This window comes from Octodon degus, unplaced genomic scaffold (genome assembly GCF_000260255.1).
Source record: "Octodon degus isolate 3935 unplaced genomic scaffold, OctDeg1.0 scaffold00268, whole genome shotgun sequence".
Classification (NCBI taxonomy): Eukaryota; Metazoa; Chordata; class Mammalia; order Rodentia; family Octodontidae; genus Octodon; species Octodon degus.
This window is the reverse complement of record NW_004524844.1, coordinates 1,194,552-1,221,085: the sequence shown is the minus strand read 5'-3', so window position 1 is coordinate 1,221,085 and position 26,534 is coordinate 1,194,552. Positions and strand designations below refer to the sequence as shown.

Sequence of the window (26,534 nt, the reverse complement as noted above, 5' to 3'; positions counted from 1 at the left end):
GCTGAGGCAGGAGGATCCTGAGCTATATAGACTATGTAGCAAAAAATAACCCACAGTGATGGGTCCGGTAGAATTGGGAGGTTTCTAGTAGTTTCCAGTTCTGGATCCAGCTTTCCAGGGTAGTAAATGACAGGATTTTTTTTTTTTCAACAAATAATACACTGCATATATTCTTCTTAGTGGTTAATTGCTGTACAAGATGCAGACTTGTGACCATACTTACAAACACCATTAGAAAAAATCATTCTATTCATTAAGAGAATGCAACTCTATATCTATCAACAGTCAGGATTTTGATTTTTGATTTTTTTTTTTAAATCCTTTTGAGACAGGGTCTTGCTATGCATTTTGGGCTGGCCTTGAGCTCACTATGTACCCCAGGCTGGTCTCAAACTCACAATGATCCTGCCTTGGCCTCCCGAGTGCTGGGATTACAGGTGTGCACTACCATGCCTGGCTCAGGATTTTGATTTTTTTTATTTCATATGACATGTTCCAGACATCAGCTTTGGTCAGCAAAGGCCAGAAGTCTCCCTATGTCCTACCCCACATTTTCAGCCCTTAATTCAATTCAGGAATTGTTTCTTTACAACAGGGTCTCACTATGTAGCCCAGGCTGGTCTCAAACTCCCGGCGATCCTCCTGCCTCAGCCTCCTGTGTGCTGGGATAACAGATGTGTGCCAACAGCCCCCATGGTGCCAGGCCTCCTAGGCACTCTCAGGGACTTGCCAGGTGCTGCTTGAGCACCATTCTGCCCACCTGTGCCTCCAGCCAGGGCCCTTACTGCGAGTGCACTGGCGGTGGGAGAGCCGGCGGCCATCCATCTGTATAGCAGTGCAGTTGGCCTTTGTACAGCACTAGGATGCCATGGATTTACCCTGCCCGGCAAGAAAACCACTGGCTGGGGCCAGGGAGATAGCTCGGTAGACTAAGCGCTTGTCTGGCAAGCGTAAGGACCTGAGTTCAATCCCCAGTTCCACAAAAAAAAAGAAAGAAAACCACCGGCCCTGTGCTGCTGTTATACTCTTAAAATGTGTCTGGTGTTCCCAAGGAGCTTAGTTCTTTGCAGAGGGGACAAGATTTTTTTTTTTTTTAAATGAGCAGAATATATTTATTGAGAGAAAGAAAGATCCTGTCTGAGAGAGGGACAGGAGGGGGGGGGGCTGAGTGGATAATTCCCCAGGAACAAGTTTCTTTTTTCTTTTTTTTTTGTGGTACCCGGGATTGAACTCAGGACCTTGCACTTGCCAGGCAAACGCTTATTCTATCTCCCCAGCCCCAGGGACAATTTTCTTGCAGACACCTCACCCCACCTGCAACACATCCACCCAAATAGCAGAGGGCAGAGCCATGCTGTTGGGGGGGCGGTCTGGATGCCTGCTCGAGTTTGTGTCCTTGCCCCTTCCCGAGAGGTGGATAGGTTCAGGAAGGTACACCGGTTTCAGACAGGCTTTTGAGTGCGCACCCCAAACCTACTCAGCGTTTCTCTCTCTCTCTCTCTCTCTTTTTTTTTTTTTTTTTCCTGTATTTAGGAGAGGGTCTCACTACACAGATCAGACTCAGTGATTCTCAGGGGCTGGGCTTGAGCTCACTATGTACCCCAGGCTGGTCTCAAACTCACAATGATCCTGCCTCAGTCTCCCAAGTGCTGGGATTACAGGTGTGCACCACCACGCCTAGTCTCAATTGCTGGCTCAGCGTGCCCCGGGGGCTTGGCCAGCACGACCAGCTGGGAATGGAACCCTGGCTGGTGCGCGCTGCCTAAACAGGCGCTTTAATCTGCTGAGCTATCAGGCCAGCCCAGTGTTTTCCTTTTATTTTATTTTATTTTTATTTTTTGGCAGAACCGGGGATTGAACTCAGGCACTTGTGCTTGCCAGGCAAGCACTTATTCTACTGAGTCATCTCCCCAGCCCCCCCAGCGTTTTCCTTTTAAAAAACATCTCCTGAGCCAGGTGTTGTACACACCTGTAATTTGAGTACTTGGGAGGCTGAGGCAAGAGAATTGCCCTGAGTTTCAGGCCAGCCTTCGATACATAATGAGTTCAAGGACCTAACTGCCTGAACTACATATGGAAACCCTGTCTCAAAAACAAAACAGGCTGAGGAGATGGCTCAGTGGAATAAGTGCTTCCCTGGCAAATGCAAGGGCCTGAGTTCAATCCCCAGTTCTGACAAAACAAAACAAAAAGGTATTTCCTAAAGTTGGCAGTGATGTTTATTTTTCTGAGGGAAGGGAGTTATGTACAGCAGTGACCTGGGACCCCCCTCACCACCAGAGGCTTAGGTGGGGAAAGGAGGTGTTGGCTGAAGGCACACAGCGGCATGGCCCAGAGGAGGCCAGCAAGTCAGGGTGAGGGTAGTGTGTCCTGGGAGACCCAGAAAAGGAAACTGCTGGGGCCTCAGGCTACATGGCAGGGTGCGAGGCAGCTGGTCCCCCCAGTTTGTGCTGGTCACTTCTCTGGGCTACAGCAGGACGCAGGGGCAGCCCCCATCCTTCTTCCTGGGGGCAGTGGGTGGGCTGGGTGGGAGCTCTTGTTCCTGGTACTTCCTGTGGAAAGAGGCCAAAGCCAGTGACACCGGGCTGGAGGTGGAAGGACAGGCCAACTTAGGGCAGGGGACTCACCGGACAGCCCGCACCAGCTGCTCGAAGGCCTCGTCCACGTTGAGCCGCAGTTTGGCTGAGGCTTCAAAGTAGGCCACATGATGGGAGGCACCAAAGCTGGAGGCTTCAGATCGTGGGACCTGGGACAGGGCAGAGCAGAGGGAGAAGTCAGGTTCTTACACTAAGAATGACCCCAGCCAGGGAGGGAGATAGGCAGACAAGAACCCTGGAGCTCCAGAGAGGAAGCTCCTAAGAGGCTCTGTGGGATGCTGAGGGTGTTGGTATCATATAAATAAGAAATCAGAGAATCCTCGCTCTTAGGATACTGACGTAGGAGGATTGCCTTGAGTTTGAGAATAGCCTGGGCTACACAAGACCCTGTCTCAAACTACACCCTCAAGGCCAGGTGTGGTGGCGCACACTTGTAATCCCAGCACTTGGGAGGCAGGAGGATTGCTGGCAAATTTGGGACAGCCTAGGCTACAAAGTGAGCTCAAGTCCAGCCTGTAAAGAAAATCAAAACACTCCCTCAAGGAAAAAAAAAAAATCAGGGAAAAATTTTGTTTTCACACTTACATTCTCTGCCCTTTGTTAAAAAATAAAATAAAAATTATTTGAGACAGCGTCTCCCTAGATCACTGATTTGCACCAGCTGGACTTGAATTCGTGCTCCTTCAGCCTCAGCCTCCCTGAATGCCGGGATTACCGGCACATGCATCACCACGCCCAGGGAGGCCTCTTAGACGTATCAGATAACTGGGACTCGGCAGGCTAGAAGGATGTCGGTCTTGGCAGAGGCCAAGCGCAGCCCTGAGGCTGGAAATCCCCAGAGGAGGATTCGCCTAAGAGAGGAGTTCTGTGTGGAAATCATGCTTTTCATGTGTGCAGGAAGTGACAGGATTACAGCGCAGGGCACACAAATCCATGCTGGGTACCAGGTGTGGGGAAGGGGCGGGACCGGCCGGGGCAGGCAGGCTGCAGGTTGTGAGGTGGCTGCAGGGGCCGGGCAGGATGGGGATCGCGGCAGAGACGGGGTTCTGGGGCAGGGGCCGTCCCGAACCTGCCGCTGCGTCTCCAGATCTGCCTTGTTCCCAACCAGCACGACAGGGAAGTCGTCGCGGTCCTTGACTCGGAGGATCTGCGTGAAAAGCTTGCCCACCTCGTTGAAGCTGTGACACAGGCCACAGGCATGAGGGCCGGCCAGCCGCGGGCCCCCACGCCCCCACGCCCCGCACGCCCCGCCGCCCCACCTCTCACCTCTGCCGGTCGTTAATGGCGAACACCAGCAGGAAACCATGGCCTGCACGCATGTACTGCTCCCGCATGGCCCCGAACTCCTCCTGGCCTGCGGTGTCCAGGACTGGGGAGAAAGGGGGCCAAGCCCCCTTCAAGGACACCCGAAAGCCCTCAGTGCCCAGCCCCCGCCAGCCTGTTCCCCTGTGACTCACTGTCCAGCCGGGCTGGGGTGCCATCCACAGTGCAGATCTTCGTGTAGGAGTCCTCGATGGTGGGGTCGTAGTCAGACACAAAGTAGGACTGGAAGGGTGGGGAGAGCCCACTGTTAGGGGTCGATGAACTTGAGCTCTCGGGTGCCCTGACCCTTTTTCTTTTTAAAATTTATTATTATTATTATTATGAATGTATTTGCTTGTTGCAGGGTCTCGCAGCTCGGAGGTCCCACTATGTAGTTCAGCTGGCCTGGAATTCACTTTGTAGTCCAGGCTGGCCTTGAACTTGCTGTCAGCCTCCCAAGTGCTGGGATTGCTGCCATACACCACCAGGCCCAGCTCTTGTTTTTTTTCTATTTACTTATTTATTTATTTATATTTATGTATTTGGTAGCGCTGGGATTACAGGTGTGTGCCACTCAGTGCTGGCGCCACATGTGGTGCAAGGGATTGAAACCTGGTCTCTGCTTGTCTAAGCAGGCGTCTAGTCCACTGAGCTATCTCACTGGCCCTTCTTGGTCTTTTCTTGAAGTCCTTGGCCCATTGCTTGCTTCCTTATGCTCTCTCCGTTAAGTCTCTATTTCTTTCTTTCTTTTTTTGGTGGAACCGGGGATTGAACTCAGGCGCTTGCCAGGCAAGTGCTTATTCCACTGAGCTATCTCCCCGGCCCCAAGTTTCTATTTCTTCTGCTCTGGGTCTCTGTCATTCTCTCTTGGGATACCTGTCCCCCTTCCCCAGTGCCCTCTCTCTGAAGTTCTCCTGGTCCTCTCTCCAGATAAAAGTCTCTTTCCCTTATCATGATGACATCCTGGCTGTGTGACATTGAACAAAATCACTTCCCTTGTCGGCCTCAGTTTTCTCATTTGGAAAATAAGAATAACACCACACCCATCCAGCATTGTGACATTCTGGGGAACCCCTTGCTAAACGTTTAGCATCACTGGGCACATAGTAAACGCTCAGCTATTGGGAGCTGCTGTCATCTCAAGAGTGCCTGGTTCTGTGTTTCCCTCTGCGGCCTCCTCCCCATCTCTTTCCTCCTCCACTTCCCCTCCTCCTCCTCTAGGCAGCCTTCAAGCTTCTCCCTAGGGAAGCTCCCAGTTCCAATCCGGCTGCAAGAGGCTGCCCCACCCTCTGCCCCGGCCCCTCCCTTCCTGCCAAATCCAGCGCCTGCAGCCCGGCCTCAGGCCAGCTCTGAGTGCCAGGGGCCCAGGGCTGGTGCCTCCTTCTGCACCGGCAGGGCTTGGGTATGGGAACTGTTTCCACAGGCGGCAGGCTAGAGGGAGGCTTCTTTTTTCTTTTCTTTCTTTTTTTAGGTTTCTTGCATGGAGGATATCGGGTTTGAGGGGCTGTAGGCAGCAGAGAAAGATTGACTTTGGGCTGGAGATCTGCATCTCATTAGTTGGGTGGTTGGTGAGGACTTCCCTAAGGGGAAGGTGCAGGGGCAGAGGTCCTCTGAATACATTTGGAGAAGCTCAAGGGTGAAGATGGGGACCAGCATAGGGATACCTCAGGGTACTTGGAGGCTGTCATACAATGGTCTTAGATACTCTGAGATGCATTTTTAGAGATTCAGATCCACTTCTCAAGGAGTGGATCTTTCTGGGAGTATGCATGATCTGGGAGCTTCTTTCATGGAGATGATTTAGGGGTTACTCAAGGTTTCTGAGACAAGTCAGGGAGCTGGAGGGAAGCAGAACTCAGGATGGAGGAGTGGTTGGTTTTCCTTAGGGGTAGGATGGGAGGGAGGATCTGAGTCTGGATTGGGGGTATCTCTAGATCTTGGGGTCCTGGAGTTTTCTTGAAGGCCAAGGGGGAGGATTTTTTTGAAGTCTCTTGGATGCCAGGGGAAATCCTCAGCCAAAGACTAAGCAAAATTTCTAGATTCTGAGCCTCCCTGAGGGGCCAAGATTTCCACTGGGTGATGAGAAAGGTGCCGGCACAGCTGTTAGCCAGGTGAGGGGTCAAGATAAGGCTCAGCGTGGAGGGGTTGGTAGCCCCAGGGATTGCTCAGGGTCTCAATAGGACAACTGTTTGGTATTTAGGGAGCTTTCAAAAGGCACTCGGCCAAGTCAGTAGCTGACCTCAGAGAGACCTCAGGTCTCAGGATGTATGCAGTCGAAGGTCCTGCGTGCAAGGGGTGGAGGCCCTCCCAGAGTTTAGAGTCGCAAAATCGGGGATCTTTGAAAATTAAAGAGCTTCGTGGGAAGTTTTCAGTAATGGGTCAAGGCGCAATGGGATTCTCAGGGATCCCCAACAGGGCTCAGGTCTGGGTCTCAGGGCCACCTTCCCGGTTGGGGGCACTCTACCTGGATGAACTGGATAGTCAGCGCGCTCTTGCCCACGCCGCCGCCGCCCACGACCACCAGCTTGTGAGTCTCGCTGGGCGGGGGGTCCCCGGGTCCAGGTCCCCCGCCCCTGGGCCGCCCCCGCCCAGTCCTGGACGCCGCCCCGCTGCTCATGTCGCCACCGCTGCCGCCGCCTCTGCTACAGCTGGGGGGAACCGGGCGGGACCCAGAGGCGGGCTACGCTAATGAGGCTACTGCATAATCATGAGGTCTTGCCAGAAGGACTTGGGTCTCGGACACTTAAGGAGTGGGGAAGGCCATGGAAAGGGAGGAGCTATGCTAATAAGGGTAGGGAACGAAGTTTGCGGGAAGGGGGATTCCGAGTAGGGCGGAGTTATGCTAATAAAGACCTGTGCTCATCCTGAGCGGTGCCACGCGCTTTCAGCTGGCAGGCGGTCTGTGGGCGGAGCTATGCTAATAAGTGTGTATTCTTTTGGCAGATGGGCGGGAAGCTTTTTTCCGGGGGTGGGTCTATGCAAATAGACCCTGCGACAGCTTCTTGGAGGACCAAGCTCTAAGTCTTATTCTGGCAGACGGGGCTTGCCGTCTTGCGAGCAGCCGTATATAGGGCGTTCTGTGGAAGGACCTGTCTCGAGAAGTTCCATCTCCTTACTGGGGGTCGTAGCCAAGCTCTCGAACCGTCTGAGCAAGAAGCCGGAGTCTCCGCCCGCCTCCGCCCGCTCGGAGGACCCAGGCTTCCGGTTCCCGCTGTCCCAGCCAAACGGAAGACAGACTGGGAGGAGAGATGGGGCCCTGGAGGGGGACAGCAGAGTAACGGGACAGGGAGGGGCCGTGAGATCACTGCATTCCTAATCCATGAGCCAGCTTGCCCTAGTCGGGACGTTCGGGTCATGAAGGGCCCGGGGCCAAGATTTCTGGGGTTTGAAGGAGGAAGCTGTGAGCCTAGATACTTGGGTCCCTAGGAAAAAATACGGTTGGAGACTTGGGGCCCTGAATCCTGGGGAAGACGCGGGGCTCGGGGGAGGCCTTGTAACCCATAAAGTGTGAGCTTCACACTTGGATAGTTTGAGGAACAAGCGGCCTGCGGACAACTCAGGTCCAAAGAAAAAGGACTGAGACCTCGAGTCCTTGGGACGAAGGACTTCTCTGCCCTGAACGAAAAGGTTGCGATGTACAGTTCTCCTGTTCTAGAGTGGACCCGGGGGTCTGGATTCTGAAATATCCAGAATATGGGCGGGGCAATGGCCAGCCAGGCCGGCTCACTCCACCAAACTACAATTCCCTTGCCTCTGTTCGGCTGAACGCCTTTATACATCACTTCCTATTCCGCCGCCCTTTCCCCGCGCGTGCAAGGCATTGTGGGGCTTCACCGCGGGCTGTAGCAACTCCGCCCACTTAACCTCTCACTAGCTCGCTGTCCCCGCGCGGCTGAGGCGGTACGCAGACTACGCCTCCCGGCATGCACGGCGAGCACCCCGCCCCATATGCCCCATTGACTCCTGGGAAATCGAGTCTTCTCACCTCCCAGCCAGCCTTTAGTACACCGTGCTCCGTACTTGAAATCCCGGCAAGCTCGGCGGCACTTTAGCTCCGCCCCACTTCTCTGCCCGCGGGCCCCGCCCCGTTCCGCCCCGCCCCGCGCCGGGGCTGGAGCCGCAGCCCGAGCGGCGGGGTAAGATGGCGGCGGCGGTCCGGGCCGCGGGGCTCGGGCCTATGGGGGTGGGCGGGGCGGAGTCGGGTCGCTAGTTGTCCCTGGGTACCCCCCCACACGCCAGGGGGCCTGGAGGGCTTAACGGGCCAGTCTCGGGCCCGGCAGTGGGGGTGAAGTCTGGCGCCAAACGAGGGGCCTTCGTAGGGCCCCGGAACGCATCTGTGGGTTCTAGGGGGCGTCTACGGCGTCCCTGAGCGGACTGGGGTTGTCCAGAGGGCCTGGACTGAGCCTAGAGTCTGGCCTCCATCTCATAGCTGACCTGGAACGTGTCAGTAGGCGCTGTGGATCGTCTCTATGGGCCCACCGGAGGCTAGACTCTGTTTAGAGGATTTTGGGGCCATCTTGCGATCTTGAGCCGTGTCCCAGGGGTGAAGGAGGTCTGCAAGAACTGAGGAGTGTCTGCAGAGCCGCCTAAGAGTGCTGGGGTACGTCTGTGAGTGCTGGGAAGTGTCTACATGGGGTGGCCTGTGGTTGCCGCTGGACTGCATAGGTCTGGAGCTGTTTCGTGGGCCTGGGTGAACTGTTCAAGGGTTAGGAGGTCTTTCAGGGCCACTTTAGGGGAATGAGATGTGCCTCCCAAAAGTGTCGGGGGGGCAGTACTGTGCAGTAGGTAGGTCTGTAGGACCTAGGAAGGTCTGATGTGGGTGACAGGAGGCTGGGGATAGTTAGAAGGACCTGGAGCCATCTGGGTGGATTAGTTGTGATTGCAAGGATGCCTGGAGCAGATTCGAATCCTTTTGAGGGTTAGAGAAGTGTGGAGAATAACACAAAAAGAGAATGTTGGCAATTTTGCCCATCTCAGATGTACTTTCTCTTTAGAAAGTACTTCAAATGTAAATTGCTTTAAAATCCTTCCTCATCCTGGGGCTAGAGAGAGAATTAACCCACCTATGTCTGAGGGGGGTCTGTACTTTTCTGACCTTGGAAGAAATACATATTTGAAGCCCAGTATATATGATTTTAACTAATACTCAGGTCCCAGAAATTGATATTTCCACATAACTTATGAAGAACTGTGAATAATTTGATTACATCCTATATACTTTTTGTAGTTAACTATTTATGAAGCTCTACGCTGTCCCCAGACCTGGGAGTTTGGACATCACTGATCTAGAGGGTCCTGGCAGGGTCAACAGGCTGTCTACAAGAGCTGAGGAGCTGAGGGCATCTTCCTGTGCCGCAGTGGGTTTGGGGCTCTTGAAGGTTGTGTCAGGACTTGACCAAGCTTCTGATCCTAGACAGTCACTATGCAAAGTAAGCACTTCCCAGAAGGTGCTGAAGAGCAGCCTCAGGCAGGGGAGCTCTCTGCAGGCCTGAGGCTATTGAGTATTAGTTGGAGAAGCCAGGGTGTAGCAGACCATTAGGTTGGGCCAGGTCTGCAGGGATTTAGGGAAGGGGCTGGAAGGTTTAGAGACCTGGGAGGCTGATTGTGTATGTGGAAGCTTGGGCGCTGTCTTCGAAACTTGTGCTAGAATAGAGACCAGGGCCAGTTCTTTCTTTGCTAATGTGCAGCAGGAAGGTGGGGGAGAGAGAGGGGAAACCAGAATATTAAGGACTAGTAATACAGTGACTAATAGTACAGGCTCAGCCATTCTCTAGATAGATACAATTTGCTGCTTATAGAGAAATACAGGAAATTTGAAACTTGCAAGGAATTTAGAGATTATGTATTGTTTTCTCATTAGCAAATTTGACAGTTGTGGAAACTTGCACCTGTAATATCGCTAGTTTCTGAAGGCCTTATCCAAACATCCACCGCTGTGCAACATGCTCTCCATTGCCTGATTGGGTGCTCAAACCAGAGAATTTCTGCAGCATCACCCAGGGTGTGGTCACATATCCACAGGACACACAGTAAGGTGACAGGCAGGAGTGCCCCCCAGGTTTGGGGGACAGCATATCTTTCTGAAATTTAGTGTTTTTGTGTTAAAAGTGGCATAGGGGCTCTGCAGACCACTGTCATGCTTCCATCTTTTGTGTATACAAAGAAACATTCTTTGGTTCCTTGTTATCGAGGATGATGATTGATGCCCTATGGAGCCGTGTGGTACCTGGCATTAAATGCCAGCCAGCACATACCTCAGCTTGGCCAGGCAGAGTGTATGGACTGTGGAACATGCTTTGAAATCACAACATAAAATAAAAACATCACAAGGTTGGGTTTGTATTCTCTAATGGAGAGGAGTGAGGCCTATGGGGCCTGATGGGAACTGGAGAGCAAGATGCTGAAATAGGTGGCAGAGGAGGCTGAAATCCAGACAAAGGAAGAAAAGTGCTCTGGTCCCTGTGGCCCACACTGGCCCAAGGACAAGGCGGGCTGGGATGAGGCAGGGTGGGTGCTGATGAGGGTGCCACCAGACAGTGTCAGAGGCCCATCCACCTGCTCCTGTCGCTGCCCCAGCCTATGCTCCCAACTGTCCCCTCCCTGACCAGGACACCATGGAGGAAGAAGATGAGTCTCGAGGGAAGACAGAGGAGTCAGGCGAGGACCGGGGTGATGGGCCACCTGACAGAGACCCCACACTCTCTCCTTCTGCTTTTATCCTGGTGAGGCTGCTGGATGCCTGGGCTGAGGGAGGAAGAGAGACTGGGTCCACATTTCGGACCATGTCTTTTACGCCCCAGGGGAAGAGGCTGAGGCCTTGGCCTAGCTACAGGGGTGTCAAGAATACTCATCTCACAGGGAGCAGAGATTGCGTGGTCTCTTTTGCTAGCATGCCTGACTCTTGGTTCATTCCACCCTTTTGCTGCAGCGTGCCATACAGCAGGCTGTGGGAAGCTCGCTGCAGGCAGATCTGCCAAGTGATAAAGGTACGGTGAGTTGTGCTGCTTTTGGTCCTTTGCTCCTTTTCTGCATTCCTTACCCTCACCTTGTTCATGCCTTCTGTGGTCACAGGGACCCAAACATGGTCCAGCCCCATGGCTGCCTGTGAAGAGCAAGATGCTCCTCAGGAGGGCTGGGGAGATCGCTCAGTAGAATAGGCGCTTGCCTGGCAAGCACAAGGGCATGAGTTCAATTCCCAGTTCCACAAAAAATAAATAAATAAATAAATTTAAGGGGCCAGGAGATAGCTCAGTAGAATAAGCGCTTCCCTGGCAAGCGCAAGGCCCTGAGTTCAATCCCCGATCCCACCAAAAAAAAAAAAAAAAAAAAAAAAGATGCTCCTCAGGGAGTCTAGAGGGTGTAGGTGGTCGGTGGCTGCCTAGCAGGGTTACGGAGAGCCTGGCTCTCCATGGACACATGAGCCTTGTCTGATGGGTAGAAGTCTACAGGGTCAGGGACTAGGCTGTGGCACAGGCCTGCCCTGGGGGCAGTGTGTGACTCGTTGGGGCTGGTTTGCAGGGTGGTGGGGCACCTGAGAGAAGCAGGAAAGGTCTGTGGGGACCAAGTCTCAGCAGGCCTTGAATACTGGGCTGAAATGTGGGGACTTCATCCTGGGGGTGGATGGGAGAATGAATGGGGGAGAGTGAGCCCATAATGGGGTCTTGGGAAGCCCGTGGGGCCTGAATCAGGAGGTGATGTGTGGTTCCAGCGTCAAGCAGGGACCAGGCCCCTCTTTCCTGTCCCCATGAGCTCATCCAGTCCTCTGTCTTAAAGTCTACCACGCAAATCTCTCTCTCCAGATGGCTCTCGGTGTCATGGCGTTCGGTGGAGGCGCTGCCGGAGTCCACGGTCAGAGCCCCGTCCCCACGAATCAGGGGGTGCTGACACAGCTACTGTGAGTAAGACGAACTGGGCGGTGACACCTCTGGGTCTGGAGGAGGAGGGGCTTGGGGGACCCATCTGGGCCTCAGAGGGGACTGTATTGGGAGTCTGAGCCAGGCTATAAACCCTGAAGGGAAGAGCTTGGTCCCTGCGTTTTTTCCAGGGGCTCAGTGTGTGGCTTGAACCGGGGATGGAACTCAGACCCTTGTGCTTGCCAGGGAAGCACTTATTTTACTGAACCATCTCCCCAGCCCCTCAGGGAGGTGTTATTCTCGAGTCCTCACAGTGTGGCACCCTTGTTCTACTGTAGGTGCTGGACCTGGCCGCTGACAGCTTCCTTGCAGGGCTGATGACTGTCCTGGACCCCCCAGATACCTGGGTTCCCAGCCCTCTGGATCTGCGGCCCGGCGAGTGAGGAGCTGGGGGGTGGAGCAAGGGCTTCCCTAGCCCAGAGAGCTGTTGCCCTGGCCCCACTCCCCAGGCTCACCCTTTCCCCTCTATCTTGCAGAAGCGAGGACATGCTGGAGCTGGTAGCTGAGGTCCGGATTGGAGACAGGGATCCCATTCCTCTTCCTGTGCCCAGCCTGCTGCCCCGTCTCAGGGCCTGGAGGACGGGCAAAACGGGTATGTGGGGCTGGTGGAGCCAGGCAGGTGACCTTTGAGTGGTATGAGAGGTGGCTGCCACTGTTACAGCAGTGACAGTGGTTGGGATTGCATTGCATATCAAATATGTTTCTGCAATTAGGCTGCTGTAAAGCCTTGTGTGTGCGGACATACATAGTAAAACTAACGTGATAAGGCCTTGTAGGGTTAGCACATAGTGGCCAGGGCTGTGTAGTGTCACTGCACCCGGAATTCATGACCCCTGGAGGGGGACCTCCATTGTTTCCATCTTCCAGAGGAGTGAGAGGAGTCTGGAAGTGGGAAGTCATTCGCTAGAGATTGTGCAGCCAGTGCTAGTGGTGGCCCTGGGCCTGGCGCTGCAGTGTGTTTGTATGTACAACCCAAGTGGGCAGTTGATTGCTTTGATGTGCATTGTGCCAGTAGGCATCCGCTCCGCGTACCCTGGGCCCTCAGTAATGCCTCTGGCCCTGTGGTTCTCAAGTCTGCACTCTGAATTATTTGCAAATGTGTGGATCTCTGCGCCCACTCTTACAGGGCAGCAGGGGTGTGGGGTAGAGTAGGGAATTTGCTTTCTGTTTGTGTGGTTTTGCGGATTGAACCCAGGGCCTTTGCTCTGAGCTGCATTTTATTATTACTATTTTTATTTATTTATTTATTTTATTTTTTTGCAGAACAGGATTGAACTCAGGCCCTTGTGCTTGCCAGGCAAGCGCTTATTCTACTAAGCCATCTCCCCGGCCCGCATTTTATTATTTTGACCAGGGTTCTGGTAAATTGTTTAGGCTGGATTCTCAGCCTTGTGGAAGGCTTGGGGTTAGGGGTGTGCACCACCATACCCGTCTGGGAATTGGCATTTCTGTGAAACATACTACTGATTGCCAGGACTCCCATGAGTTTAGATCCCTTCTCTGTGTACATACAGGCTGGGAAGGGGAGTGGAGAGGAAGATTTGTTTGGCTTGGGTGTGGCTGCTTTGGCCTTGACTTCCCTTGGAAAGCCTGGCTTGCACACCTTCATGCGTCAGGGCAGGCTAATTTTGTGCCATTTTATTTTACTATGTTTTTTTTTATTTCTCACTACATATCCCACACTGGCTTCAAACTCATAGTGATGTTCCTGCCTCAGCCTTCTGAGTACTAGGATTATTGCTCTGGGGGCATCATGGCTGGTTGTGCCTGCTTATTTTTAACAGCTATGAGTCAGCTTATTCATTAGTTATAGGAGATATGGTGATTAGGACCCACAAAAGTGTTTTTTTTTTGTTTCCCCCCCCCCCCATATTTAGGACAGGGTCTGTGGAGTCTCACTATATAGATCGGACTCGTAATTTTCCTGTTTTCAGCCTCCCAAGTGCTGGGATTACAGGCATGCGCCACCAGGCCTAGTCTCAGTCACTGTCTCAGTGCACCCCACAGGCAGAGCTGGCATGGTATGCAGCGATGGAATCCCTGGTCCCTGAGCCTGCCTAAGCAGGTGCTTTCGTCTGCTGAACTATCAGACCAGCCCTCAAAATTGCTTTAAAATTTCTCTTAAAGAGTCCATAAGTAGGGGCCGGGGAGATGGCTCAGTAGGATAAGCGCTTGACTGGCAAACGCAAGGATCTGAGTTCAAGCCCCGGTTCCGCAAAAAAAAAAAAAAAAAGAGTCCATAAGTAAACAAATGGGTAGGCAATGTTCCAATAAAACTTTATTTACAAAATGGAATGAATAGGGCTAGGGAGATGGCTCAGTGGAATAAGCACTTCCTTGGCAAGCACAACAGCCAGAGTTCAATCCCCGGTTCCACAAAAACAACAACAAAATACCCAACTTGTTTAGGGCCGGGGAGATGGCTCAGTGGAGTAAGCGCTTCCCAGGCAAGCGCAAGGGTCTGAGTTCAATCCCCGGTTCCGCCAAAAAATAAAAAATAAATAAAATAAATTGAATGAATAACAGCTTTGGCCCCAGGCTGTAGAGTGATATAGAAGTATCTGGAACCTAATAGTTACATTAGGGTGACTCTGGGCTTATCCTTTTTTTTTGGCTTTTTGAGACAGGGGCTCCCTATGTAGTATAGGCTGGTCTTGAACTTACTATGTAACGTAGCCACAGGCAGGCCTCAAACTTGGGGTGATCCTCCAGCCTCAGCTTCTCGAATGCTGGGTACAAAACCCAGCTTATTTAAGTTCCTTTTTTTTTTTTTTATGAGCAGAATATATTTATTGAGAGAAAGAAAGCTCCTGTCCGGAGAGAGGGACAGGAGGGGGGCCCGAGCAGGTAGTTCCTCCCTTTCCATTTTTTTATTATGCATTTTTTGTAGTGCTGGGAATCAGGCCCAAGGCCTGTGCATGTTAGGCAAGACCTCTACCACTGAGCAACATTCCATTTCTTTTGCTTAGTTTTGTTTGAGGTGAAGTCTCATTATGTTGCCTAGACTGTGCTTCAATTCCTGGGCTCAAAATACCCTCCTGCTCAGCCTTCCATGTAGCAGCCATTACGAGTGTGTGCCACCGTGCTCAGCCCTAGCCCTGCTTTTCTCATTCCAGATGGTTGTCTTTTTCCTTTGGAAAATATTAAGACCTAAGGAAAAAGAAAAGGCACCCATAATCCTATCTATAGAAAAAACATTTGGAAAAGGACTATCCTGCCGTCCGTAGGCCGAGGCAGAAAGGTGGAGCCACTTACCCATGGCCTCCTTACTGGTGAGGGCTGGGACCTGGGATCTAATTGGGCTGTGGCTATGGGAGTTGCCGTAGGGTGCCTCACTGCTTCCTGCCACCATGCCTGCCCAGCCATGCTGGCACCCTTGTCAAGGGGACCCTGGCACGTGTGCTTGCACATATGGCCAGTTCTGGCTCAGATCCTCCTCATGGCAAGACCTCAGTCATCTACCTCTGCTTGTGTAGCAGGCACCAAGAATATAGTACTCCAGGCAGTGGGGGCCAACCTAGGAGCGAGCTACAGAGGAGACCACAGTCAGGCTCTGTCCTTGCCATCGCTGAGCAGGCACGGCCCTGTGGGAGGGGGCTGCAAGGATGAACACCCCCAACCTAAGCCTCACATTCTTTGTGCAAAATGGGAGGAACCACAGCAAGTGGTGGACTTGGGTCTGAACCTGGGCCCTCCTCCCTAAGTCTGCCTTGGTGACATCACTGCCCTTGGTTGGGGCAGTTCTTGGGCTTCAGGGCCTGGGGGTCTGGACATGGGGTGCGAGCCGTGGTCACATTGGCCTGACTGCTCCCTGCCTCCTGTGTCTGACAGGTCACAGGCCTTCCCGATGGCGCACACAGCACACAGCCTGTGGGTGGTCAAGGGAGGCCCCCACACTGGGGGACAGTGAGGGTCGAGCGGGCCCTGACTGCATCTCTGTGTCCCTGTTCCTTTGCAGTTTCTCCACAGTCTCACTCTTCCCCACCCACCTGTGCCCGCCACCTCCTCACCTTGGGCACAGGAGATGGGGGCCCTGCCCCACCCCCGGCACCCTCCTCTGCCTCCTCCTCCCCTTCCCCATCTCCCTCTTCTTCCTCCCCTTCCCCTCCTCCACCCCCTCCACCCCCTGCTCCCCCAGCCCAACCTGCCCCCCGATTCGACATCTATGACCCCTTCCACCCCACGGACGAGGCCTACTCCCCACCCCCTGCTCCGGAGCAAAAGTACGACCCTTTTGAGCCCACTGGCTCCAACCCCAGCTCCTCCGCGGGGACACCCTCTCCAGAGGAGGAAGAGGAGGAAGAAGATGAGGAGGAGGAGGAAGGCCTGTCACAGAGCATCAGCCGCATCTCGGAGACTCTGGCGGGCATCTATGACGACAACAGCCTGAGCCAGGACTTCCCAGGTGACGACAGCCCGCGCCCGGACCCCCAGCCCACTCAGCCCGGGCCCACCCCGGGAACACCGCCCCAGGCTGACTCCACGCGGGCCGAGGCAGCCACTCGCCGGCGCGTCTTCGTGGTGGGGGCTGAGGCGGAGGCCTGTCGGGAAGGCAAGGTGTCCGTGGAGGTGGTCACCGCCGGTGGAGCTGCTCTCCCGCCGCCTTTGCTTCCCCCTCCCGACTCAGAGATTGAGGAGGGTGAGATTGTGCAGCCAGAGGAGGAGCCCCGGGTGGCTGTGTCCCTGTTCCGGGGCAGCAGAGCTGCCCGGCAGCCCCCTGCCTCGGTAGCAGCCCCAGCGCCTCAGCCTGTCCCACAGACCCCGGCGGCCCGGGCCCCGGAGGGCGACGACTTCCTGTCGCTTCATGCCGAGTCAGACGGTGAGGGTGCGCTGCAGGTGGACCTGGGCGACCCGGCGCCCGCGCCTCCCACCGCTGACACTCGCTGGGGCGGCCTGGACCTACGCCGAAAGATCCTCACGCAACGGCGGGAGCGGTATCGCCAGCGCTCGCCGTCCCCAGCCACCGCCCCTGCCACTGCCACGGCCTCTGCAGCCACGGGCCCGCCCACGCGCAAGAAGTCGAGGCGGGAGCGCAAGCGGAGTGGCGGGGAGCCCAAGGAGGCCTCTTCGTCCTCGTCCGCACAGCCGGCTCCGCCTGCTCCTGCCTCACCCTGGGACTCCAAGAAGCACCGCTCCCGTGACCACAAGCCCAGCTCCCACACCTCATCCTCTGCTCGCCGCCGCTCCCGATCTCGCTCCCGCTCCCGCTCTGCCCGCCGCCGCTCACGCAGCTCCGACCGCCGCCGTGGGAGCAGCCGCAGGTCCAGGTCTCGGGAGAAGCGGCGGCGGCGGCGGCGTTCAGCCTCCCCACCTCCGGCCACTTCATCATCCTCGTCCTCCAGGCGCGAGCGGCACCGTGGCAAACACCGTGATGGTGGTAGCAGCAAGAAGAAGAAGAAGCGATCGCGGTCCAGGGGCGAGAAGCGAGCAGGGGACACAGGGGACAAGGCCCCCGTACCTGTGCCACAGCCCTCTGGCTCCTCTGCTGGTGTCGAGCGGGATAGTCGCCGCCGGGGCGCCGTCCCACCCTCCATACAGGACCTCACGGACCACGATCTGTTCGCCATCAAGCGGACCATCACCGTGGGCCGGCTTGACAAGTCGGACCCCCGAGGACCCTCCCCGGTGCCCGCCACCTCCCCCAAGCGTGAGGTCCTATACGACTCAGAGGGCCTAAGTGGGGAGGAGCGTGGGGGCAAGAGTGGCGAAAAGGACCGCAGGCGCTCAGGGGCTGCTTCCTCCTCTTCCTCCTCCCGGGAGAAGGGCTCTCGGAGGAAGGCCTTGGATGGGGGGGACCGGGATCGGGACAGGGACAGGGACAGGTCCTCCAAGAAGGCCCGGCCTTCCAAGGAGTCAGCACCTTCCTCAGGGCCCCCGCCAAAGCCACCAGTCAGCAGCGGCTCAGGCTCTTCGTCGTCCTCATCGTCCTGTTCCTCCCGGAAGGTGAAACTGCAGTCCAAGGTAGCAGTGCTCATCCGAGAGGGTGTCAGCAGTACCACCCCAGCCAAGGATTCTGCCTCTGCTGGCCTGGGCTCTATCGGGGTCAAGTTTAGCCGCGATCGAGAGAGCCGCTCTCCCTTCCTTAAGCCTGATGAACGGGCTCCCACCGAACCGGCCAAGGCTGCACCAGGCAGCACCAAGCCCAAAAAGACCAAGGTCAAGGCCAAGGCCGGGGCCAAGAAAGCCAAGGGGACCAAGGGAAAGACCAAGCCATCTAAGACCAGGAAAAAGATCCGTGGTGGGGGTAGCAGTGGGAGCAGCAGTGGTCCGGTGTTGCTGAAGAAGTCAAAGGCAGACAGCTGCAGCCAGGCAGCAGGAGCCAAAGGGGCTGAGGAGACTTCTTGGTCTGGAGAGGAGCGGGCTGCCAAGGCCCCTAGTACCCCACCCCCCAAGGCAGCCCCTCCGCCCCCAGCACTCACCCCAGACTCACAGACTGTGGACAGTAGCTGCAAGACCCCTGAGGTCTCCTTCTTGCCTGAGGAGGCTGCTGAGGATGCTGGGGTCCGAGGTGGTGCGGAGGAGGAGGAGGAAGATGAGGAGGAGGAGGAGGAAGAGGAGGAGCAGCAGCAGCCTGCCACCACTACAGCCACCAGCACAGCTCCCGCCGCCCCGAGCACTGCACCCAGTGCAGGGTCCACAGCTGGAGACTCAGGGGCAGAGGATGGGCCAGCAACCCGAGTCTCCCAGCTGCCCACACTGCCCCCGCCTATGCCCTGGAATCTGCCAGCTGGTGTGGACTGTACCACCAGTGGTGTCCTGGCCTGTGAGTGCCCCTGGGGTGGTGCTGATGAGGCAGGACCAGGAGGATGGGGATGGGAAGGAGTAGGGGTCCTCTGAAGGGAAATACATAGTGACAGGGTGGTCCACTTAGGTCCTCTTGTAGGTCCTGTAGGTGTCCCGGGTCCAAACAGCTGTTGGCCAGCACAGTAACATGGTGCTAGGACCTACCAAGAGCCAGACTTGAAGGGAGCAAAAAGCATGGGTGGAGCAGGGCTCTGTCCTTTAGGAGATGGTGTAGCTTGTCAGACCTCACAGGAAGGGGCAGAGGCTGAGACTGAACACAGGTGGGAGGGGGACAAAATCCCAAGACCTGCCACCATCTTGTTCCTCAGTGACTCTGGTGTCATACCTCCATTCTCTGGCACTATTACACACCTCGAGTCATAAGGACACGTAGGGGACAAGGTGATTCTTTATCCTGTTCAGAGCATGAGGCTCCAAGGCCTGGCTAGAGTGGGAGATGGTAGCAGGACCTGGGCCAGTGCTTCTTGTCACCTCCTGTTCTCACTTCTCTGCCTCCTGTAGTGACTGCACTTCTCTTCAAGATGGAAGAGGCCAATTTGGCCAGCCGAGCAAAGGCCCAGGAGCTGATTCAGGCCACCAACCAGGTGTGCTTTTGTGGGGAAGTCCCCCAAACCCTTTTGTTTATTGTCTTGGGTTAGGAGAGGAACTACAACTCCCAGCAGGCCTTGGGGGCAAGGTATTGGCTAGAAGTGGAGGCTATTGTCCTGGTACTGTAGGGAAGTTAGGGTAGGAACCATGAGGTGCCTTTACTCATTGCCCCCCCCTCTTCCCACAGATCCTCAGCCACCGGAAGCCACCCTCAAGTCTGGGCGTGACTCCAGCTCCTGTGCCCACCTCTCTGGGTTTGCCCCCTGGCCCTTCTAGCTACCTGCTTCCAGGCAGCCTCCCTCTGGGGGGCTGTGGTTCTACCCCACCTACCCCCACTGGGCTGGCTGTTGTGTCTGACAAGAGAGAGGGTAGCAGTAGCTCCGAGGGACGTGGGGACACAGACAAGGTGAGCTGGCCTTGGGAGAGGTGGATAAGTCAGTCATTAGATCATAAGGAACAAACTTCCACCATGATGGATGAATGGGAAAAGAGTGTAGGTTAAGTTTGAGTTTATTCTTTATTTTTTGGTACCGGTAACGGAACTCAGGACTTTGCACTTGCTAGGCAGATGCTGTGCTGCTGAGCTATCTCCCCAGCCAGCTCTCACAGTCTTGATGCAATTCAGGCTGGTCTTGAACTCTAGCTGAAGCTGGCTTTTGAACTCATAGTGATCCTCCACCTTCAGCCTCCCCCAGTCTGGATCACAAGTGGGTGCTACCATGCCTGGTATGTTTGAAAGAAAATGCTGTAGGCCTGTATGTGTGTATAAACACACCCACACATGTACACATACACCTTTCCAGGCATACCTCCATCCATGTACCCCTCAATCACATTGATTTCTCTTCTCTCACTCTGAAAGTGGGAGAGGGTGGTTTTCAAAAGAAAAGGCAAGAACTTCTTCAAAAAAAGGGAGAATGGGGCTGGTGAGATAGCTCAGTGGTCTAAAGCACCTGCTTAGGCAAGTATGCAGGGACCTCGGTTCTATCCCCAGCACCACATGCCATGCCAGCCCCACCCCCAGGGTGGGCTGAGCTGACCATAAAAAAAAAATAAAATAAATAAAGGAAACATTAAAAAAAAAAAAAGGGAGAATGCCTGTGGGCACTTGCAGACTTAATCTTCTGTCCCTGTTGCCTCCCAGCTCCCTTGCAGAGCCAGTGTGTGGCGTGGCCCACCCTTACCTGCCTTGTGGGGGCACCAGAGGAAAAGCACTACAGCCTAGAAGTGCCCCTGGGAGCCTTAGGGACAGGGCCCCAGCACATGCTGCAGGCCTGAGACCCCAGGGACCTCGTAGGAGGACCTGGATCCTCCGTCCTGCGGCCTGGTCTGTTTGCTGCCCTTAGTTTCTTGCTGCCACTCTGGAATGGGTGTCCAGGAGCAGTGCCTTTCCTGGGGCTCTTGTCTTAGAAACCTCCTTCTTGGGCAGGGGAGAGCTCAGTGGCACATAAGCGCTTGCCTGGCAAGTACAAGGTCCTAAGTTCGATTACTGGTATCAAAAAAAAAAAGAAAAGAAAAACCCACTTCCTGTTTGGCAGCTCCACCATAGCTTGGAGGAATGTAGCTGAGGAAGGTCATCGAGGGCCTTGGCTCACTGTATGGCCCGGGGTAGCCTTGAATTTGCCTCAGCCTCCTGAGTGCTGGGATTACAGGCATGTGTCACCACGCCCAGATCATCCCAACTGCTTTTGCAGATTTCCAAGGCAGGAGATGTGATTCCCTGTCCACCGAGTGCCTTGGATGGACTTGTATCTGGTTGTGGCCTACCCTCCCCATGCGTGCTGTCACATTTTTCAGATGAATCAGAGGTTCAGTTGCCCATGGTGGTGGTGAAACAGAACTAGTACCACTGTGCTGTCTCCACAGTGGAGCTCAGACACCTCCTGCGCCCCCTGCCCAAGCACTCCTTAGCCCCACTGTCCACGGGAGCCAGGGCAAGGCTGAAAACCCAGACAGGCGCGGCTGCCCTGCTGTAGAGCCGAGTGGCAGTTTTCTGCTACAGCCAGCAGCCCTCTAAGGTCAGATTTAAAAGTCATGATTCCTGGGCTGATGTTTATCTCCCCACTTGACTGTGAGGGCAGGGCAGGGAACAGATGTCCTGGTCATGGCCTGGAGGTGCCTGCTGAGCCGGGATAACTACAGCAGGCAGTACGCAAGGCAGACTGGAAGCAGGACTTTACCTCCAAGGGTGGCGGGTGTGGGGTGCGGAGGCCAGTAGGCCCTGGGGTGCTGCAGCATCTTTCCGACCTGTCTTTTTCCCACCATGACACCACCAACCAGTATCTGAAGAAGCTGCACACACAAGAGCGGGCGGTGGAGGAGGTGAAACTGGCCATCAAGCCATACTATCAGAAAAAGGACATCACCAAGGAGGAGTACAAGGATATCCTGAGAAAGGCCGTCCACAAGGTGGGGTGTGGGCTGAATAGGGGGCATGTGCATGGGATGTGCAGACAGGGAGGTCAGGCAGAGGCCAAGGTTTTGCCAGTGTCCCTGCGCCTGTGCTGTAGGCACAGAGGAGCCTGTCAGCAAGGGGAACAAGTGGTGGCGTGTGCATTTTACTTAGAGAATGGGCCCCAGTCCCTGGGTGTGCCTGGCAGTCCAAGGTGGAGGTGGCCTGCGTGGTGGTGGTGACTTGGGTGCTCCTGGCTCCCCAGATCTGCCACAGCAAAAGTGGGGAGATCAACCCAGTGAAGGTGAGCAACCTGGTGCGGGCCTACGTCCAGCGCTACCGATACTTCCGCAAGCACGGCCGCAAGCCGGGGGACCCCCCAGGACCACCACGGCCACCCAAGGAGCCAGGGCCCCCAGACAAGGGTGGACCGGGCCTGCCCCTGCCCCCACTCTGAGCCCCTGGCTGCTCCTTCCTCCCCTCGCCTCTGAGATTGCAGACGTATTTATGGCTCCACCTCTCCACTTCCCCCCTGGTCAGTGGAATGATTGGGGGAGTCACTGTGGGGAAGAGGGGGGCCCCCTGCCCTGCCCGAGCCCATCTCCCATGGCCCCAAGCCTGTCTCCATTGCGCCCCTCCTGTTCGTGTCCCTCCCTTCAGTTTCATTAAAGTCTTCATTAAATGTCACCCCAGCCCCATTATTTTAGCCCGCCCATTTCAGAGACAAGACTTGGGAAAGAAACAAGGAGGGTCATAGTAAAGGCCCAGCATGAGGTTGGGAGCTGCCTCATGTTGGGCCCTGCTTTCTTTAATGCAGTCAGTGGTTTGGGGGATCACACAGGACCCCACCAGTAGAGCACAGGAGCTGGTGGTTAGCAGCTATCGATTGGAAGTGTGGGTGGCAGGAGGCAGGGACCCTGAGCCGCCTGATTGGTGCTTTCGGCACTTCAGGCCTCTGAGGCCATGTTTGCTTCAGTTTCCCCAAAATGGGGGGGGGGGTTCTCTATCCCTGTTGTGTTCTTATAAGCAGCCCTGTTATAAGCCTCTGAGGGAAACTGAGGCATATAACAGCAAGGACCATATTGTCAGTCCCTCCTTATCCAGAATTGCGGCCCCACTGGGAGGAGGGAAGGTCACAGTCCCCAGGACAGGCAGGCCTCACATGCCAGAGGCAGCAGAGCCCCGAGCACCGGGCCTGGGCTGGAGTCACCTCTGCCTCTCTTGGGCAGTGTAGCTGGAGTCAGCTCATGGTTTTGAGCTAGGTTTTCTATTTGTGGCTTCTCTAAGCCTCAGTGTCATAGTCTGTGAAATGGGTGGCTGTCACCTCGCCAGGTCCCTGGCAAGAGGGAAACATATAACAAGGCTGGTCCTCCTGGGTTGGGCACCTGAGTTGTGGGAGCTGCAGAGAAGGGTGAATCAAGACCCCGTCGTCAGAACAGCAGCCAGGGGGCCTGCCCCTTAGCTCAGCTCAAGTGGCTGCTTCAACAAAGCAGTCAGGCTCAGGGTGCTGTGGTTCAATCCCCATAACTCAAGCCAGCCAAACCTGCCCTGAAGGCATTCGGAGCCCAAAAAAAAAAAGAGGCTGGGGAGATGGCTCAGTGGAACAAGCGCTTCCCTGGCAAGCACAAAGGCCTGAGTTCAATCCCCGGTTCCACCAAAAAAAGCCAGCTGTGACCGGGCCAGCCTGGGGACACCCAACACCAGACATACCCCTAAGTGCAGCATGGACTGCTTTATTGATGCAAGTGAAAGGCCAGAGCTCAGGCCTCCCGGTGGCTTAGAAATCCATGTCCTCAACCAGGTCCTGCAGGTAGGCCTTGTACTGCTCAGAGGTGAGGGAGAGGGGCTGGCTGTTGGAAATGTGCAAGTCCACAGTGTTCTCCAGTGAGGAGGCCCCTCCTGACCGGGCCATGTTCAACAGGGCCTTGAGGCAAGTGGGAACCACCTGAGGAAGGGCAGAGATGGACCAGTCAGGGAAGACACGTAGCCGCTGTCCACCATGGGAGCAGCCCAGAAGGAAGCCTGAGCAGCATGGCTGCAGGACTACAGTCTTCCCCATTGTCAAAAAATCCCAGGCTGGGCGGTTTGTGGTCGGGACTCCTGGAAGGTCAAACGAACTCTAGGCTGAGGACAGGGTGTGAAGGAACTGCCGATAGCTGACCCTTCCAAGGGTCTAAGGCTTAAGACTATCTTCCGGGCCGGGGAGATGGCTCAGTAGAATAAGCACTTGCCTGGCAAGTGCAAGGGCCTGAGTTCAATCCCCGGTTCCGTCAAAAGAAAAAAAAAAAAATTATATATATATAGATAGATAGATATAGATATATATCTATATATATCTTCTAAGGCTTCTGGGAGTGGTTCCTGTTGTAACCCCAGCCTCCCACTCTTAGGAACCCAGGGCTGTAGGCACCTTGACCATCACAAGCTTCTTGACCCACGGCTGGCTCTGAGGCCACAACTCCCCCAGGCAGAACCAGAGAGTGTAGCGTGGCGAATGTCCGCTTCCTTCCATGAAGGCAATCAGATCTGGGGGTCCAGGACTAGTCAGAGAAGGGGAGAGAGCCCCTCCCCACCCCATGCCTTCAATGCAAGTAGTAACCCCATTTCCACTAACTAATTCCCTTTGTCACCATGGGGGGAGGGGCTGCCCATCTGAAGAGAAGTCCCTGGAATTCTGCTATAAGCTGGTCTTCCTCCTCCTTGGTTCCCACTGCCCTTCTCTTGCGCACCCAGAGCCCCATCTTTCAGAGGGGAACCAGGCCCTGAGGAGGAGAGTCCCACCCCAGGGATCGGTGCAGTTGGGGGAGGGTTTGAGTTTACTGCTCTTAATTCCTTGGAGCTGTGCTGTTCAGGATGTAGACAGTTGCTATATGCAGCCATTTACATTTAAATTATAATTAAACCAGGTGTGGTGGTATATGCTTATAATCCCAGCATGTGAGGCAGGAAGATCACTGCAAGTTTAAGGCCAGCCTAAACTACAAAGGGAGACCCTGTCTCAAAAAAAAAAAAAAGTAACTAACATGAAATAAAGTTTCAAACTTGCTCCTGGGTTGCACTCAGCTCACTGCCTCTAAAGTCAGGGTAGCTAGTGGGTACCATCCAAGACCCACTGGCGTCACTGCAGAGTTCTGCTGGCCAGCAAAGCCCTAAGGGTCTTCTTTCCTGTTAGCTTTTTGGGGGTGTTTGGGAGATGCTGGACAAGTGCCCTCCTGCTGGCTGGACATGTGCTCCAGTAACGCGAGTGGCAGCAGCCAGCTCCCTGGGACCTAGTGCTGGGCCTATGGCTCCCCAGCTGTGCGGTGGCGAGGAGCCAGGTGCTGCCCAGGCGGAGGGCAGGGTCTGAACCCAGTGCCCACACTGCCTGCTCCTAATGCCCTTCACCCAGCCCCTGCTGATTCCCACATGGGGCACTCACCTGTCACAAAGGGCCTTAGGTCAAACACGTCGCTGTCCACATCCTTGGGGACCTCGCCCTTATGCCCATGCTCGCAGTCAGGGAGCAGCTCCTCGCCTATGGCCCAGAATGCATGGCAGTGCCCCCACCGCCGCACACAGAGCCGCTGCCCTGCCTGCCACAGAGCCAGGCCCCCGCCCAGGCTGTCCAGCACACGCCGCACATACTCTGTTACCACCTGGTCTGTCAGGCACATCCCAGGGTCTGGCAGTGTTATTGGCTGTCCAGGCAGTTTTCTGTCACCAGCTTCGGAGCTCACCAGCCGCAGGCCCCCAGGACAGAAGATGGTCTGCTGAAAGGCCTGGTGGCCCCGATAGAAGGCGGTCACCTCGAACTCCCACTCTGAGTGGTGGCAACAGCAGTGGCAGCAACAGCAACAGTGGTGTTTGTGTGAAGGGGAAGAAATTAAGAGACCAGCTGAGGGCCCACTGTGCCCACTGTGCCCCCGCCACCGCACAGCTGGCACTCACGTTCCTCAGGCACCAGCAGCAGCTTCAGTGGGTTTTCAGAAGGTGTTGGGTTTGGACAGAGAATGGGGTTGTCCAAGTTGGGGCTCAAGAGCTGAGGGTACTGCCCTTGGGCCATGTCATCAGGGAGTGGGACCAAGGCCATGTCACTCAGCAGCTCTAAGATATCTTCCTGGAGGAAACAGAGCCAGACATCATCAGCCTGGCCAGAGTCAAGCCTGTGACAGGCTAGAGGGGTGGGAATGGCGAGGATAAGGCCTGAGTGGGGCCACCGGACAGGGCAGAATGGAGAGAGGGCTGCGTGCGCCCTCACCTGGGCATCAGAAGTACTGCCTTCCTCGGTTTCTGGAGAGGTGTCCAGCTGGGAAGAGTCCCTGGCTTCTGTGGATAAGGGGTGAATGAGCACAGTATGGATTCCAGAGCACCCCCCATCCCAAAGCTCCGTGGAAAAGCCTGCTTTGACACACCTGGGTCCACAAACTCGTAAACCTTATGAGGGTCGTGAGGGTCCTTGCTCTGGTCCTCAGCTAAACGCAACACTTCCTTCCGGTTCAGGGCTGATCGGAAATTCCTCTTCCAGGTTGGCAAATCGGGCTTATCCCTCCCGGGAATGTAGGCACCGCTGGCTTCAGCCCAGGCCTGTGGCAACATTAGTACAGGATAGTGAGGAAGACCACATGGACTGCAGCCCGGGGAGCCTGGCCCTGCCTCCTCCAAAGCCAAGGAGCAAATCCACAACACCCACTGCCCATAACCATGGGGTCTCCGCCCCAGCAACCTTTATCCCTGCCCACCTCCAGCTTTCTAAACTCTAGGTTTTGTTTGAGACAGGATCTTGCTATGTATTACAGGCTGGCCTGGAGTTTACAGCAATCCTCCTGGCTCAGCATGTTGAGCCCTGGGAATACAGGGGTGTGTCACCACACCTAGCTCTCTACGTTTTTGTTTTTTTTTATACTCGGAATCAAACTCAGGACCTCGCCCTTGTCCAGTGGATGCTGTGCCACTGAGCTA

General features: G+C 55.2%; 3 protein-coding genes across 8 annotated transcripts in view; 1 reads left to right on the top strand and 2 right to left on the bottom strand.

The window, feature by feature from the left end:
* Positions 1-2,205: 2,205 nt before the first annotated feature.
* Positions 2,206-6,584, bottom strand: Rras (RAS related). The gene is made up of 6 exons (XM_004646441.3): positions 6,364-6,584; positions 4,055-4,142; positions 3,864-3,966; positions 3,667-3,775; positions 2,628-2,746; positions 2,206-2,552 (listed from the first exon to the last, which is right to left on the bottom strand). Exons 1-6 carry the CDS (start codon positions 6,514-6,516, stop codon positions 2,468-2,470), a joined length of 657 nt encoding a protein of 218 aa, XP_004646498.1. The 5' UTR covers positions 6,517-6,584; the 3' UTR covers positions 2,206-2,467.
* A 1,341-nt stretch (positions 6,585-7,925) lies between these two features.
* Positions 7,926-22,287, top strand: Scaf1 (SR-related CTD associated factor 1). Of its 3 annotated transcripts, none has more exons than XM_004646440.2 (11): positions 7,926-8,035; positions 10,508-10,621; positions 10,828-10,885; positions 11,699-11,793; positions 12,091-12,191; positions 12,289-12,404; positions 15,771-18,575; positions 19,118-19,200; positions 19,392-19,610; positions 21,485-21,613; positions 21,862-22,287. In XM_004646440.2, exons 2-11 carry the CDS (start codon positions 10,514-10,516, stop codon positions 22,051-22,053), a joined length of 3,906 nt encoding a protein of 1,301 aa, XP_004646497.1. In that variant the 5' UTR covers positions 7,926-8,035; positions 10,508-10,513; the 3' UTR covers positions 22,054-22,287. The 3 variants fall into 3 exon arrangements, with proteins under 3 accessions (XP_004646497.1, XP_023562420.1, XP_023562419.1); XM_023706652.1 differs by lacking the exon at positions 7,926-8,035 and adding an exon at positions 8,043-8,507 and having other exon boundaries at positions 21,862-22,283; XM_023706651.1 differs by lacking the exon at positions 7,926-8,035 and adding an exon at positions 8,044-8,499 and having other exon boundaries at positions 21,862-22,283.
* A 1,026-nt stretch (positions 22,288-23,313) lies between these two features.
* Irf3 (interferon regulatory factor 3) overlaps positions 23,314-26,534 on the bottom strand; it is a 4,908-nt gene continuing 1,687 nt past the window's right edge. For 2 of the 4 annotated variants that reach the window (XM_023706713.1, XM_012512748.2), the window contains exons 3-8: positions 25,988-26,159; positions 25,834-25,901; positions 25,524-25,692; positions 25,015-25,395; positions 24,007-24,122; positions 23,314-23,541 (exon numbers count right to left, since the gene is read on the bottom strand). In XM_023706713.1, coding sequence (XP_023562481.1) covers positions 23,374-23,541; positions 24,007-24,122; positions 25,015-25,395; positions 25,524-25,692; positions 25,834-25,901; positions 25,988-26,159 — 1,074 coding nt within the window. In that variant the 3' untranslated portion in view covers positions 23,314-23,373. The remainder of the gene's footprint in view (positions 23,542-24,006; positions 24,123-25,014; positions 25,396-25,523; positions 25,693-25,833; positions 25,902-25,987; positions 26,160-26,534) is intronic. The other 2 variants (XM_023706715.1, XM_023706714.1) reach the window with 2 other exon arrangements.

Excerpts from the sequence above, each read along its gene's own strand:
- Scaf1 (XM_004646440.2), top strand. The coding sequence starts at position 10,514 with ATGGAGGAAGAAGATGAGTCTCGAGGGAAGACAGAGGAGTCAGGCGAG. Across the intron at positions 10,622-10,827 it reads CTCCTTCTGCTTTTATCCTG|CGTGCCATACAGCAGGCTGT; the intron begins GTGAGGCTGCTG and ends CTTTTGCTGCAG. Across the intron at positions 11,794-12,090 it reads GGGGTGCTGACACAGCTACT|GTGCTGGACCTGGCCGCTGA; the intron begins GTGAGTAAGACG and ends GTTCTACTGTAG.
- Rras (XM_004646441.3), bottom strand. The coding sequence starts at position 6,516 with ATGAGCAGCGGGGCGGCGTCCAGGACTGGGCGGGGGCGGCCCAGGGGC. Across the intron at positions 3,967-4,054 it reads CACCCCAGCCCGGCTGGACA|TCCTGGACACCGCAGGCCAG; the intron begins GTGAGTCACAGG and ends CTTTCTCCCCAG. Across the intron at positions 2,553-2,627 it reads CAGCTGGTGCGGGCTGTCCG|GAAGTACCAGGAACAAGAGC; the intron begins GTGAGTCCCCTG and ends CTCTTTCCACAG.